Source organism: Mixophyes fleayi, chromosome 1 (assembly GCF_038048845.1).
Source record: "Mixophyes fleayi isolate aMixFle1 chromosome 1, aMixFle1.hap1, whole genome shotgun sequence".
Classification (NCBI taxonomy): domain Eukaryota; kingdom Metazoa; phylum Chordata; class Amphibia; order Anura; family Limnodynastidae; genus Mixophyes; species Mixophyes fleayi.
Genome location: NC_134402.1, coordinates 191,937,196 through 191,953,534, shown reverse-complemented (window position 1 = coordinate 191,953,534; position 16,339 = coordinate 191,937,196). Strand labels below are relative to the sequence as shown.

At 40.1% G+C, this 16,339-nt stretch overlaps 1 protein-coding gene across 3 annotated transcripts in view; it reads right to left on the bottom strand.

Annotated features, from left to right (window-relative positions):
* The window catches only part of CIST1 (colon, intestine and stomach enriched 1), a 97,659-nt gene that overhangs the window by 35,636 nt on the left and 45,684 nt on the right, over positions 1–16,339 (bottom strand). For all 3 annotated transcript variants that reach the window (XM_075189915.1, XM_075189923.1, XM_075189932.1), the window contains exon 2: positions 554–631. In XM_075189915.1, the coding sequence (XP_075046016.1) occupies positions 554–631 (78 nt within the window). The remainder of the gene's footprint in view (positions 1–553; positions 632–16,339) is intronic.

Here is a 16,339-nt window from a genome sequence, read left to right as displayed (position 1 = left end):
CTCAATTAAGGGGAGTTAAGACTGTTTAAGATATTTGTTATACCAGTCTCTGCGATTGATTAATGTTGGGAGTTGTTGGGCCCAATCACCAGGCAAAACAAGATTGCATTGTGAGTGTAGAGGAACTCTGTTGTCTATATGGTAAAATTGAAGTTAAGGAGCTGATTGGTGGAGATAAAACAAATCACAACATATTTTTGTAAACTGTAAAAACTGAACACTAGCAAACATGCTGTATTGTGCAGAATAATCTATGTAACGTTCTGTTTCGGCTCATTATGTTTCTGCGTGATCTTATAGAAACTGGCCATGTGACTTTCCAGCACTGGGATTGGTAAAATGAAAGCAAATCGGTTTAATGCCTTGTGGTTCACATTTTTTTATTTTTGAATCCAGAAAACTTCAGTGCTCATAACATTGATAGTTTCCCTGCTCTCATTTACCACTATAATCATAATCTGTTCTTCTTAACATTTTTTTTATTCAAATTCCATCTCTTAACAATCAAGAATTAATCTTCTGGAAATTAACTGTGAGATGCAAAATGTATTACCTGTAAGTGTAGTGTTGGAAGTTTTTGACGTAGAAATTGCGGTAGTTGTTGTCTGTAAAGAAGATGATGATTTGCCACCTGGCAATAGAAACATAAGTAAATGATTGTGTTCACACTTTCATTATTTAATAATTTAATAGGTTTGTAGAGTTGACACTATTTTTTTTTTTATAATTCTAGAGCTTCAGATGTGGTATTAGGCATTAGGTGCCTCACTTTTTACATTAATAAGACACAGAATCTGGTCCTTTCAATCATTCGCCATTAAACAAACTTTCAAAATAATGTATTTATGGATTGTTACTTACAATCTGTGGTCGAAGTGGAAATTTAGAAGTGGTGGTAAAAAAATGTAATGGGAATGTAAGTGAATGGAGTATGATAGTGTTACAATGAAGGCAGTAGGTGAAGTGTCGGTATGGCACACCACCATATACACCCCCACTTGCGCCACTGCCTTCAATATCGGGACACACCATGCAAAAATGTAGGGGTCTCTTTAGTCACCACATACAAAGCTATAAAAAGGGGACAAAAAAGGATCTCTTTCCAAATATTGTGTATATGTCTATGGACACTTATATTGTTGTTAAATTGGGAATCCTATTGCATTTTCAAATTTAGAGGCAGATTCAATTCGTTGCGAGGTGCTACTGAATATTTCCTCGTTGAACAGAATCCAGGGAGATTGGTACAACAAACCGGGTCAGAATCAAACAGAGCCAATAACACGAGGATAGCGCTGGAGTAGAGGAGACCTGATACTCTGGCAGCCTCATGACGCCAGAGCAGGTTTAAATAATGGCAGGCAGAGGCTGATTGCCCCCACCCCCCCGACAGCTGATCCGGAGCATTCCTGCTGCCTAGCAACGGGGATGCAAGGGAAATGTCATTGCGCATGCACACAACCGGGAGAAGCCGGCCGGGGGAACTGCGTCTCATTGCTAAGCGACAAGGCGCTCCTGGCCGGAAGAGGCAGGTGGCTGTCCCCGAGCAGAGAGAAGGTAGTTCCACTACTGCATGTTCATGTACTTACCCATTTAATCATGTATATCCTCTCAATGGCACCTGGGGTCCGCTGTCATGTACTGATATTGTGGTCTTGACAAAGTAGTATTTAAACTATGAAATGCATTGACCTTATATCTATACACATTGGTGGGGCAGCATGGTGGCTAAGTGGTTAGCACTTCTGCCTTACAGCACTGGGGTCATGAGTTCAATTCCCGACCATGGCCTTATCTGTGAGGAGTTTGTATGTTCTCCACGTGTTTGCGTGGGTTTTCTCCGGGTGCTCCGGTTTCCTCCCACACTCCAAAAACATACTGGTAGGTTAATTGGCTGCTAACAAATTGATCCTAGTCTGTGTGTGTGTGTGTGTGTGTGTGTGTTGGGGAATTTAGACTGTAAGCCCCAATGGGGCAGGGACTGAGGTGAGTGAGTTTTCTGTACAGCGCTGCGTAATTAGTGGTGCTATATAAATAAATGGTGATGATACTGTAATGATGATTATGAAGTCTGTCTGAGGATTTTATCATGGCCAACCCTACTGTGTGTGTCTATATGGTAGAGAATGTAGCTTGTAAGCACCAATGGGGCAGGAACTGGCATGAATGATTAAACATTATCAGTACAGCACTGCCTATTATGTTATTGGTAAATAAAGAAAGGATGATAATAATAATAATTTTTAAGGGGAACACATGTTGGGGATTCCTACACTAAGTAGTTTCTCTCACTGTAATGAAATGCACAGTTAATTAACACAACAGCTACCTATGTTTCTTGTCTTTTATCCCCAGGTATGACGTACATCAGCTGCTAATCTAATCTTCTCTTAATGTGAACCTCACCTCATTTTATTGTCTAGCTGGAAAAAGAAGTCTAATTATTCTTAATAGAAATGGTTTAGCTTTGTTCTTAACAGGTATTGGTGTAAGCAACAGACCCCACTTGAATCCTTCTTGTTTATAGTTGCAACATACTTTTAAACCAGTAGATAGTGCAGACATGTTTAAAGATGAAGTCATTTGAAGAGAATGTATTCTCTAAAAAGTCTCATAGTTTAAATAGTACTTCCCATGAGACCACAATATAATTTTATATATATATATATATATATATATATATATATATATATTGTGGCAAGAGCCCGCTACTGCAGAGGCACACGTGTACAACTTCTTCCTTTTTATGGTTCTTTATTGTCAGGAAGGTAATAATGTTTTGACACCGTATACTTGCACAGCAATTATGGAGACCCTCAACGCTTACTATACATAGTCCAGCTCTCTGTCCAGATCAGCCAGCTAGCCCAGCGTTGATCTCCCTGAACAATGAAACAAGCAGGGTTTTATACCTGACACTCCTCCCACAGGCCTAGCTTGATGGACAGGTGACACACCCACCTTCTCTTTAAAAGGAAACGCCCATCCCTGGCTCTGTTTAGACTATCAGACCCACCCTGTCTGTTTGCTGAGAGGAAGCAACTTTTAAATCATGTAAGTAAACCAATTTTAAACTACACATATGTTTTTACCTGGTTTAATCTCCACCTAGGTACATAACTGTGCCAATGTTTTACTCTACTTCCCTGCTTTCTCTTCATATTGCCAGCTAAATGCCTCCTTTTGTTACATATCCCTCCCCCTAGCGTCTCCAAGTAGGGGGAGGCGGACTTCGCGAGGAGCACATATTTTCGTGACAACGCATCTGCATTTTTGTGTAGAATCCCAGGCCTATGTTCTACTGAGAACTTGAAAGGTTGTAGTGCCAAGAACCAGCGGGTTACCTTGGCATTTACCTCCCGTTGTTCTGCATCCATCTTAATGGTGCATGGTCTGTTATTAGGGTGAACTCTCTGCCTAGTAGATAATAGCGCAGAGCTTCTGTAGCCCATTTTATGGCGAGACATTCTTTCTCCACAGTGGCATATTTTTGTTCCCTTGGAAGCAACTTACGACTTAAGTACAGGAAAGGATTTTCTACTCCATTCTTCTCCTTTGACAAGACTGCACCTAAGCCAACACCAGAAGCATCAGTTTGGAGGAAGAACCTCCGGGTAAAATCTGGTGCTTGTAGAACTGGAGAGGAACAAAGAGCTAACCGAAGATCAGACAAGGCGGTTTCTGCAGAGTCAGACCAGGTTTATCTATTTGGACAACTTTTTTTTAACATGTCCGTAAGTGGAGCAGCTCTAGTGGCGAAGTGGCTTACAAACCGCCTGTAGTAACCTACTAAGCCTAAAAAGGTTCTTAACTGTGACTTTTTCTCTGGTCTTGTCCAATTTTTAACTGCCTCCACCTTGTCTAGCTGGGGTTTTACATGCCCTCGACCAACAATGTACCCCAAATATTTGGCTTCTCTCAAGGCTATGGCACATTTCTCTGGGTTAGCTGTTAACCCTGCGGACCGTAATGAAGCTAAGACCGCCTCAACTTTGGCTAAATGTGATCCCCAGTCTGGGGTATAAATCACTATATCGTCCAAGTAAGCAGCTGCATAAGCTGTGTGAGGTCGTAGCAATTTATTCATAGTCCTTTGGAAGGTGGCAGGTGCCCATGCAACCCAAAGGGTAGGACTTTATATTGATAGAGACCATCAGGGGGTGGAAAATGCAGTCTTTGGCTTGGCCGTGGAAGTCAGAGGAACTTGCCAATAACCCTTTGTTAGATTAAGGGTTGTTAAATAATTGCTACCAGCAAGATTTTCCACTAGTTCATCCACACGTGGCATCGGATAGGCATCAAACTGCGACATACTGTTTAGGCACCTAAAGTCATTGCAGAACCTAATTGTCCCATTGGGTTTTGGGACAAGCACAATGGGACTATTCCATTCACTAGTGGACTCTTCAATTACATCTAACTGGAGCATCTTCTCGACCTCCTTTCTCACGTCCACCCGTCTGGCTTCTGGAATACGATATGGCTTCTGCTTGACAATGACTCCTGGCGCAGTGACAATGTTGTCTTCGATTAAGGTAGTGCGCCCAGGAATGGAAGAGAAGACATCCCTGTTCCGGCAAATCATTTCTTCAGTCTGTTGTCTCTGCTGAATGGACAAGGCTGGCTCTATGGGCACTTCAGACTTTTCAATGGCAGTACTCACTACTTGAGGAGAGGTTTCCTCATCATGCCAGGGTTTAAGGAGGTTCACATGATATATTTGCTCCTCCCTTCTCCTACCTAACTGGTGGACTCTGTAATTGACAGGACCGACAGCCTCTAGAGCTTCATATGTACCCTGCCAATGGGCGAAAAATTTGCTTTCCTGGGTAGGAACCAGGACTAGGACCTTGTCCCCAGGCTTGAAAGATCGAACAACAGCACTTTTGTCATAACTTTTCTTCTGTCGTTCCTGAGCCTCTTTTACATGTTGCTGCACAATGGGCCCTATCTTTCCTAGCCTCTCATACATTTGGGACACAAATTGTACCAGATTTGGCTCCCTGGGACCTTGCTGCTCCCAGCCTTCTTTAAACATATCCAAGATACGCCTGGGCTGTCTCCCAAACAATAACTCAAAGGGACTAATCCCTGTTGAAGCTTGAGGTACCTCACGGATGGCAAACATCAAATAGGGAATAAGAGTGTCCCAATCTTTTTTCTCTTGAGCCACTGCTTTCCTGAGCATGTGCTTTAATGTGCGGTTAAAGCGTTCCACCAATATCTGTTTGTGGATGGTATACAGAGGTGTGAAGCGCAGTAACCCCTAGCAACTGGCACATGTCCTTCATCAGTTTAGACATGAATGGAGTACCCTGGTCTGTGAGAATTTCTTTGGGTATTCCCAAGCGTGTAAACATCAATACAAGTTCTTTAGCTATGGTGCTGGACTTTATGTTTCGTAGGGGAATTGCCTCTGGATACCTGGTTGCATAGTCAAGCACCACTAGTATATATTGGTGCCCACGTGCGGATTTTTCCGGGGGCCCCACAAGGTCCATAGCTAACCGTTCAAAGGGAACTTGTACTATTGGTATTGGAATGAGAGGTGCCCTGTACATGGGTTTGGGACAGGTTCTCTGACAAATGGGACAGGACCGGCAATACTTTTTCACTGCCATGTGTACACCGGGCCAGTAAAACCTAAGCAGAACTCGTTCCCGTGTTTTATCCTCCCCTAGGTGTCCCCCACAGACATGTGTATGTGCTGCTTTTAACACTAGGGTTACATGGACCTGAGGAACCATTAATTGTTCTACTTTTCCCCCCTATACATTAGCAACTCTATACAGGAAATTATTTTTAACAATAAAATATGGTATACCTTCTGCAGGCTGGGCGGCTTTCGCTACCCCATTTACCTCAGTCACACTTTTAAAGGCATGTTCCAAAGTGGCATCATTAAGTTGGTCTCGAGCAAAGTCCTGCAAAGGAAACAAAATTGGTATTGCGGACCAGTCCGTATCCTCACTGACAGGCGGGGTGGGCTCATCTGCGACATCACCGACCAATGCTAGTTTGGACTGTCCATGTTTCCCCACAGTTGGATGCTTTTGTGGAACTCTTGCTGTGACTCCCAAGATGGCATTCCGGTTTGGCTGTTCCTAAAGATAGATGTCCAGATGTTGTGGATTCTTAGGCGGTTCCTTTAAGACCGGGCTTCCGACCGTTGCATCAGTTGCCGGCATGTCCAGCCGGATCCGATCACCGAGGACATCATTAAACAGTGGGAAGTCTCGCCCTCTACGCGTTTTGTATAGAACAACTTCGTCCTGTATATATGTGTATATATATATATATATATATATATATATATATATATATATATATATATATATATATATAATGTCTTTTGGTGTTGCTGAGCTCTCCGGTGCATTCTTTCTTTTTAAGAATGTTCCAAACATTTGATTTGGCCACATCTAATGTTTTTGTTATCTCTCTGATGGGTTTGTTTTGATTTTTCAGCCTAATGATGGCTTGCTTCACTGATAGTGACAGCTCTTTGGATCTCATATTAAGAGTCAACAGCAACAGATTCCAAATGCAAATGTCACACCTAGATTCAACTCCAGACCTTTTACCTGCTTAATTGATGATGAAATAACGAGGGAATAGCCCACACATGTCCATGAAATAGCTTTTGAGTCGGATGTCCCATTACCTTTGGTCCCTTAAAAAGTGGGAGGCACATATAGAAACCGTTGTAACTTCTACACCATTCACCTGATTTGGATGTAAATACCCTCAAGTTAAAACTGAAAGTCTGCAGTTAAAGCACATCTTGTTAGTTTAATTTGAAATCCATTGTGGTGGTGTATAGAGCCCAAAATATGAGAATTGTGTTGATGTTCCAATATTTATGGACTTGACTGTATATGTAAGTATGCATATCTATATATACATATATATACTTACATATATATACAGTGTGTATATACATATAGATAGATAGATAGATAGATAGATAGATATATACTGTATTTACATATATACAGAGTGGCCCAACTATGTGCATGAACATGCTTAATATCACAAATGTTGCCTGATAATAATCACACACAGACAGGGGCGGATCTAGAAAAGTACTGTACCCGAGGCGATTTAGGCCCCGCCCCTTTCTAAAATCTTAGGCTGCTGACGGCTGCACACTATGTGCAGGTCCGTCCAGCCGTGACAGGCAGGGACAGTGTGCTGCCCGGCTGCTCTAATTGTGTTTTAAACACAGTCAGAGCAGCCGGGCAGCACACTGTCCCTGCCTGTCACGGCTGGACGGACCTGCACATACTGTGCAGCCGTCGGCAGCAAGTGTCTGCTAGGGGGGGCGATCGCCCCTATCGCCCCCCCCTGGATCCGCCACTGTACACAGACACAATAAGTTGATTCATCTAACCAAACAATATACAAATCACCATAATCGAGATGTGAGTAAAAATGAGTGTGATTGAGACCTATTTCCAGGCACATTGAATTGCTGAATTGAATTGCCCCCTAAATGTTTAAAACTGATTGTTCGGAAATAAGATTTTTAATTCTATATAGATTTGTACTTAGGGTGTGCTACTTCATTGTACCTTGTGTGCCATGCTGAAATATCTGCAACATATGTCATGTCACCTGCATTCTCACTTGTTGGGGTTATGCTGGATGAATAGTAGTGAAATCAGTGAATATGATAGTGAGTATATTTGGAATATCAGAGTGGTAGGAAAGTAGATGTGTTAGTGTCTTAAATATGGTAGTTGTTAGAGTATATGTGGAACTGGTCATACAGTCAGTATTATAAAGGCTATACAGTGAATGCAGGAGTGCTATATTGTGGATTTATGAAGGTTATATAGTAGATGTGGTAGTAACTATACAGTGGTTGCATGATCTCTCCTATTCTCAAAAGAACCTTCCCTTGACCTATCCTCTCTCTCCAACTATCGCCCCATATCTCTGCTTCCCTTTGCTTCTAAAATTCTCAAACTACTTGTCTTCAATCGTCTGACCCACTTTCTCTCTTCCCACTTTCTTTTTGACCCTCTCCAGTCTGGCTTTCGTCCCTCCCCTTCACTCAACATAATCTGTCCTCACTAAAGTAACAAATGACTCACTCTCAGCTAAGTCCAATGGTCACTTCTACTTTCTCGCACTCCTCTCAACCTCTCTGCTGCTTTTGACACCGTCGATCATTATCTTCATCTCACCCTTCACTCCTTAGGTCTTCAAAAAACAGCTCTCTCCTGGTTTGCCTCCTATCTCTATGGCGACTCTTTTAGTGTGTCTGCTTCTGGCTCCTTCCCACCCATCCCCTCTTCCCCTTTCTATTGGAGTCCCACAAGGCTCTGTCTTTGGCTCTCTGCTCTTCAACTCTTCACCACCTCTCTTGGTGAACTCATTCAATCATTTGGCCTCCAATGCCACCTCTATGCTGATGACACGCAAATCTATCTTTCCTCCCCTGACCTCTCTCCCGCTGTCCTAACCAAGGTATTTAGCTGTCTCTCTGCTATAACTACCTGGATGTCACAGCGCTTCCTGAAACTCGACATCTGCAAATCCGAGCTCATCATCTTTCCTCCTGCCAATATTGCTATTCCTCCCAATATCTCCTCTTGGCTGACAACATCACTCTTTCTCCTGTCAAACAAGCCCACTGCCTTGGAGTCACCCTTGACTCAGCCCTCAGCTTTACCCCTCATATCCAGTCTCTCACCAAATCCTGCCACCTCTGCCTCTGTAACATTACGAAAATCCATCCCTTCCGCTCTCAGGAAGTGACCAAAATCCTGCTCCATTCACTCATCATTTCTCGTCTCAACTACTGCAACCTCCTTCTCACTGATCTTCCTCGCTCCTGCACTGTTGACCTTCAATCCATACAGAATGATGCGGCTAGGCTCATCTTCCTCTCCCACCGCACCTCTTCCCCTCTGCGTAAATCCCTTCATTGGCTCCTTATCCGTTTCAGAATTCAGTTCAAGCTCCTTATTCTCACTTTCAAAGCCCTTACCAACACTTCTCCCCCTTACATCTCTGACCTTGTCTCAAGGTACATACCTACCCGGCCACTCCGCTCTGACTCTGACCTCCTCCTCAATTCACTTCCCATGCTCGCCTTCAAGACTTCTGCCGTGCTGCCCCTAATCTTTGGAACTTCCTACCTTGTCTGACTCGACTCTCCCCCAACCTTCAGTCCTTCAAACTCTTACTCAAAACTCATCTTTTCAAGCTCGCCTATCCTACCACCTCCTAACCATTCTATCTATAACCTCCTCTTCCTCGTCTGCCATCTAAATTTTTCTCCCAGTCGGTCCTACTGTCTCTCACCACCCCTCCCTTTAGACTGTAAACCCTTGTGGGCTAGGTCTTCACAACCTATTTCCCACAACTGCCACCTGTCCCTTGTGCGTCCTGTCACATCTTTTGCTGCACGCTGTGTGAGTCCCCATAGCATTACTCACATTTATCTGTGCTACTGATATGTATTACTTCATCTATTTGTTACATGGCCCTGTATCCGGTGCTACAGAATATATTGCGCCTTATAAATAAATAAATAATAATAATGGCTATACACAAGGTTGGTGCTGGCATACGCTCCCTTTCTGGCTTCACTAAGCATGTCCTGTTTCCCCATACCATGGCACCTCAGTGTGCCTATTCTGATCCCTACTCTGTTCAGAGCAGGGACTCGGAAGCTAAGGGAGAAGGCACCCATGCCGAATTTTTTTTTTTTTTTTTTGCTGCAGTGAGGCTGGATCTCTACCGCTGACCGCTATATTAGCTCCACTATCTACTACTTCAGAGGCACACGCTGAATGAATTATTAAAGGAATTGACACGAGTAGCGAGCGCGGCGTCCGCCGACGCGCGTTTCGCTAGTAGCTTTGACAAGGCAAGCCGATATCACGGCTGGAGGGAGTATATAAAGAAGAGAGCCCTCCCACAAAATGACGTTTACTTGACAACATTGTAGCAACCGAGGTTGCATGGAATGAACTCCAGGAAATGATTATTAACTTAACTCCCCTTGATGACAACTTCCTTAGTAACGCTATAGCAACCATCGGGTTGCTGAAAAAAATCTTTTCACGATATTGTTGTATTATTTGAGAAAAAAGGCAAGAGAAAGGAGGAAACATCAAGCTGCTAATCTTCATATTTGATCACAGTTAAGGTGGAATACATTTTACATATAACGAAATATCCTCCGCAGTAAAGCGGATAAAATTCATGATTACATAATTCATCTGAGGGTGTGCAATGTTAATGGATCAAAATCCATATCAAAGGCTTGATACAGATAAGTGAGTGATATAAATTTTATATTAAAGGTCTCAACTTTCATTAGGTGTATACTTGTTAGTTACACTTAGGATTAAAGTTTCAATAATCCACATAATTGATTTTATAAATAATTCCTCTGTTATTCTCCACGCTTGAGCATTTGAAGATTGTAAGTATGTATGATAAAAACAATTCCTGGAATTCCCATCCAACTCTAATGTGTGGAAACATAGTGTATAAATTAACCCTAATGGGTAAGTGACACCTCCTATATTGTGAAGTGTGAAATAGAAGAATTTAAAAGCTAATATTATTACCAATCAAGCTGATTGATAATGTGATGCGTGACTGATATTCCTCATACTCAATGTGAATAATATATATGAAATTTGTTATTTGAGATAGGGTCAGATCAAAACTGCCCTAAAGATTGAGTGTCAATTCTAAATACCATCAATTGTGTTAGGACGATCCCAAACCGGACCGAAGTTTGAACATAATAATTAAAGTGAACAAAACATAAATAAAAGTGAAAATAAAAATGAAAATAGATAATATAAAGATGCCCATAAATAATATCATTTAGACATAGGTATTGTTGGTAAGGGTTATTCCAGGTTTCTTAACTCTAAAGAAGGGGGAGGGGGATTTTAGGTTTTGTTTAAATAAACAAATGTACTCAATCCAAAAATACAGAGTAGTTGCTGTGGTCATTCAGACCATACGGAACCATACTGCCCATCATGAAAATTAATTTAGTTTCTTCGCGTAGTAACTCACTGTTAATGTCACCTCCCCTCAGACCTAGATTTATCTGTTTCATCGCGAAGGCTGTTAAAGCCTTCGGATCACTGCGGTGATATTTTAAAAAATGTTTAGCAACCACTGTTATCTGTTTCAGATTGGCTTTGTCACTGGCAGCCCTCCTGATGTTCCCTAAATGTTCCAAGACACGTTTTTTGAAGGGTCTGCTCGTCATGCCTATGTATATCAAATTGCAAGGACATGATAGGCAATAAATGACATTGATTGAATTACAGTTGAGAAATTTAGCGATTTTCCATGTCTTGCCAAATTTGTCCCTATACTCCTTGGTCTGCTGCATATATGGACAGGCTTTGCATGAACCGCATTTGAAAAAACCATTGGTAATGTTGTCTGAACTTTTTTTCTGAGTTAAGAAGCTATGTACTAATTGGTCTCTTAAATTTTTTGATCTTCTCCAAGTAATGGAGACTCTATCCTCTAATGATTCTCTCAGATCTTTATCCAATTTTAGAACATGCCAGTGTCTCTGTAATATCCGTGTGATAGTTCTCCATTCTGCACAGAAAGTTCCTATTACTCGTAATTTACTGTTCCGACTATCTGTTGGACCTTTTTTGATTGTCTGATGTATCAGAGCATCTCTTGTGTATTTGGACACATTATTTTCAGCGATTTTGATAGTATTGGCATCATACCCCCTCTTTTTTAATCTGTATTTTAATTCAGATGATCTCTGTTTGTAAGTCTGTTCATCTGAGCAGTTCCTCTTTGTTCTTAATAATTCTGCTTTTGGGATTCCTGAAATCACTGATGGAAAGTGGGAACTAGACGCATGTAGTAAACTGTTCGTGGCTGTTTCTTTCCTGAACATGTCAGTATGTAATCTACCATCTTCAGTTATGGATATAGTTAGATCCAGAAAATTGATGGATACACTCTGGATATCAGCTGTTAATCTCAGATTAAGATCATTCTTGTTTAATAAATCAGTAAATTCATGGAATAGTTCAAAACTACCATCCCATAGAATGATCACATCGTCTATGTATCTAAGCCATACTAATATATGGTCAGAGTATTTCTCATTCTGCTGCTGGAAAACTACTTCCTTCTCCCACCAGCCAAGATATAAATTAGCATAGGTGGGAGCGCAAGCAGTTCCCATCGCAGTCCCCCTGATTTGTAGATAGAATTTTTCTTCAAACACAAAATAGTTCTTAGTTAATACAAATCTAAGAAGTGTAATTACAAATGTTGTAAGGTCGGTGTTTTTCTCCATCCCTAGAAAATAGTCTACAGCATGTAGTCCATTATCATGTGCTATATTCGTATACAGGGATTCTATGTCATATGACGCCAATTTAGTGGTTGCATTAACATTAATGTTGTCAAGTTTGGACAGAACATCTTTAGTATCTCTAATATAGGAATCCAGGCTAATAACATGTTTCCGAAGATGATAATCGATAAATCTACTGGCTTTTTCCGTCAGGCTGCCATTCCCTGATACTATCGGTCTATCCGGGGGTAGCCGTTCGTTCTTATGAATTTTTGGCAACATGTACAGTGTGGCAATTTTAGGGTTGGTGACCTTGAGAAATTCGTAATCTGATTTAGAGATTACATTACTTTGATGGGCATGACCAATAATGTTATTGTAACTAATAAGAAAATTTGCAGTTGGATTGAATAGAATTTGTTTATAACAATCCTTATTGTTCAGTTGTCGATAAAATTCATCAAGATACATTGATTTTGGCCACAATACTACATTGCCCCCTTTATCCGAGGGCTTAATCACAACATCTTCCCATTGGGACATCTCTCTCAGTGCCTTCATTTCATCTTTATTTAAATTTCCATCCCGTGATTTAAACTGTTTAGTTTCAAAGAGAAGTTTGTCCAAATCCTTGGAGACTAATTCTCTGAAAATTTCTACTTGTGGACAGATCGATGAATCAGGAAAGAAAGTAGATCTAGGTTTGATATTAGGTAACCTCACAAAGTCAGATATCTCAGTAGTGGTTGTAATCTCACTATCTTCCACATTGCATTGATACAGTTCTTCTAAAATGGATAGAACCTGTTTGTCTTCTTCAGTATCAAGAGAGGTACTATTTACCATAGGTATTGCTGTATCTTCCAGATTAGGGATAATCTCCTCCCTTTGTTTAACTTTGAAGAATTTATTGAGCAATAGCTTCCTAGAGAATAGTACTAGATCTTTTTCCCATGCAAATCTATTTAAATACTGGGTAGGGGAGAAGGAGAGACCTTTACTTAATAATGTAACCTTTGTGGAGGTAAGGGTTCTGTTAGATAAATTAATAACCCTAAGGGAGTCTTCTAATATCTGGTTCGTCTGAAGTTTCTCCTCATAGCCGGTTGGTTCCCCTGTTCCTCCATCTCCTTTCTTTTTCTGTCCCTTAAACTTCTTCCCCCCCCCCTCCGAATTTGGTAGAACTTTCCTGTCCTCCTCTGTCTCTGTGTCTGGCACCTAATTCTAAAAAATCCCTCGTCGATGTTAAATCTCTTGTTTCATTAGGACCATATCGATCAGAAGTTTCATTTTCAGATGAATCTGGTTCAGAGGTACTATAAGTTGGTGTCTTCTTAAATGATTTTTTGGTATACCATCTAAAACCTTATTTTGTGCATAATCATCTTTATCTCGGGAGAATTTATTACGTTTCTTCTCCACAATGGTACTCTCAAAGAGATCCAAATCTCTTTTCAATTTTTCATAAGCTTTCTGAAAGGGTTCAAGTCCCTCAAAGTTCTTCAACTTCTCTCCCAGTACAGAAATCTCAAGTGCATATTTTTCCAATAAGATATTATCATGTCTCACCAAGATGTTAATCAGTTCATTAGAACATTTAGTTAGTGAATTCTCCCACTCCTTTCTCAGCTCTTCATTAATAAGATCAAAAGCTGGATATAGCTTTGGTCTCAGCCCTCTGGGAATCATGTTCTGCTTAGTATAATTGCAGAACATGGTTTTATTCCAGAAGGTTTTTACTTGTTTAAACATAATAGTCTTTAATTCAAAAAGATCCTGTGTCCAACCTCTTGCAGTTGTGGGGTGGCCTGAAATATTATCAGCCAAAAAATCAATATCCCCATCTGACTGCCATTTCTCTTGTCTCTTAGAAAGCTCTCCACTTAGACTGAAATTAGCCATAATTTATTAAACTTTTATTATATTGTATTGTTAATTAGGATAATATCTAGTGTTATTTATTATAACAAAACACCTGTGCTAGTCTGGAAAAAGGTGGGCAAAGACCACCTTGGATATAGCATCCAGTATACACCATTGAAAAGAAAAGTTGACTGCACCAGGTGTACCATTAAACCTCCTCTTATTGTATGAATACCTCTTTCCCCATTAATATGGAGAAAATAACTTTATTAAGGAGGGGTGCATCCGGTCAAAGATTTGTAGTAAACTTTTAAAGAGAAGAAAAAGAAATGACCATCTGGGGCACTCATAAATGGATGTAAACATATATATTTAATTATATTTATATGTTGAAAGTAATAAAATTAATCTTTATTGGTATCTGATTAAAAACAATTGTCTAATAGCGAAATATAAAAGGTGATGATGGAAACATTGATTGTTATAAACATAAATTCAGTTAAGATAGACAAAAAAATTGTCTAGCCGCGAGGCTTCTCGTGTATCTTAGGACTTATTCAAATGAATTCTGTAATAGATCCACCTTATTAAGTATTGCAACACTCCTAATTTAAATATAAATACTTCGTGTTGCCTCTGTTATTTCACTTGATAAATATATACTCATAGATCGGATTCAGCATTGGATGGTATAGAGTCAGATTGTCCCACTAATCCCTTACTAGTTATAAGTGGTTTTAATTAGCTCCTAATAGTCAGTTCATAAATTGTCCTTATGAATGCTTGTTATTACTTCTGTTTTTCTACCTTTGTATTCTCTCATATACAAATCCAGCATTAGGGAATATTGGTTATAATAAACCCTCAGATCCCTTATAAGGTATTAATGATTTCAACAATCTAATACTAGTATGCTCGTGAATTTGTAAGGAAGGATATCCTACCTCAAAGACCTACTAGCAGGCTACATATGAGGATAATCAGGACATCAGAGGGGCTACACATAGACCTTAGACTCTAGGATATTGTGCTTGACCTGGGACTTCCTATATAGATAGATCCCGTAAAATGGATCTAGGTTGCTATCTATATCATCCCCTGGATCTCTACCGCTGACCGCTATATTAGCTCCACTATCTACTACTTCAGAGGCACACGCTGAATGAATTATTAAAGGAATTGACACGAGTAGCGAGCGCGGCGTCCGCCGACGCGCGTTTCGCTAGTAGCTTTGACAAGGCAAGCCGATATCACGGCTGGAGGGAGTATATAAAGAAGAGAGCCCTCCCACAAAATGACGTTTACTTGACAACATTGTAGCAACCGAGGTTGCATGGAATGAACTCCAGGAAATGATTATTAACTTAACTCCCCTTGATGACAACTTCCTTAGTAACGCTATAGCAACCATCGGGTTGCTGAAAAAAATCTTTTCACGATATTGTTGTATTATTTGAGAAAAAAGGCAAGAGAAAGGAGGAAACATCAAGCTGCTAATCTTCATATTTGATCACAGTTAAGGTGGAATACATTTTACATATAACAAAATATCCTCCGCAGTAAAGATAAAATTCATGATTACATAATTCATCTGAGGGTGTGCAATGTTAATGGATCAAAATCCATATCGAAGGCTTGATACAGATAAGTGAGTGATATAAATTTTATATTAAAGGTCTCAACTTTCATTAGGTGTATACTTGTTAGTTACACTTAGGATTAAAGTTTCAATAATCCACATAATTGATTTTATAAATAATTCCTCTGTTATTCTCCACGCTTGAGCATTTGAAGATTGTAAGTATGTATGATAAAAACAATTCCTGGAATTCCCATCCAACTCTAATGTGTGGAAACATAGTGTATAAATTAACCCTAATGGGTAAGTGACACCTCCTATATTGTGAAGTGTGAAATAGAAGAATTTAAAAGCTAATATTATTACCAATCAAGCTGATTGATAATGTGATGCGTGACTGATATTCCTCATACTCAATGTGAATAATATATATGAAATTTGTTATTTGAGATAGGGTCAGATCAAAACTGCCCTAAAGATTGAGTGTCAATTCTAAATACCATCAATTGTGTTAGGACGATCCCAAACCGGACCGAAGTTTGAACATAATAATTAAAGTGAACAAAACATAAATA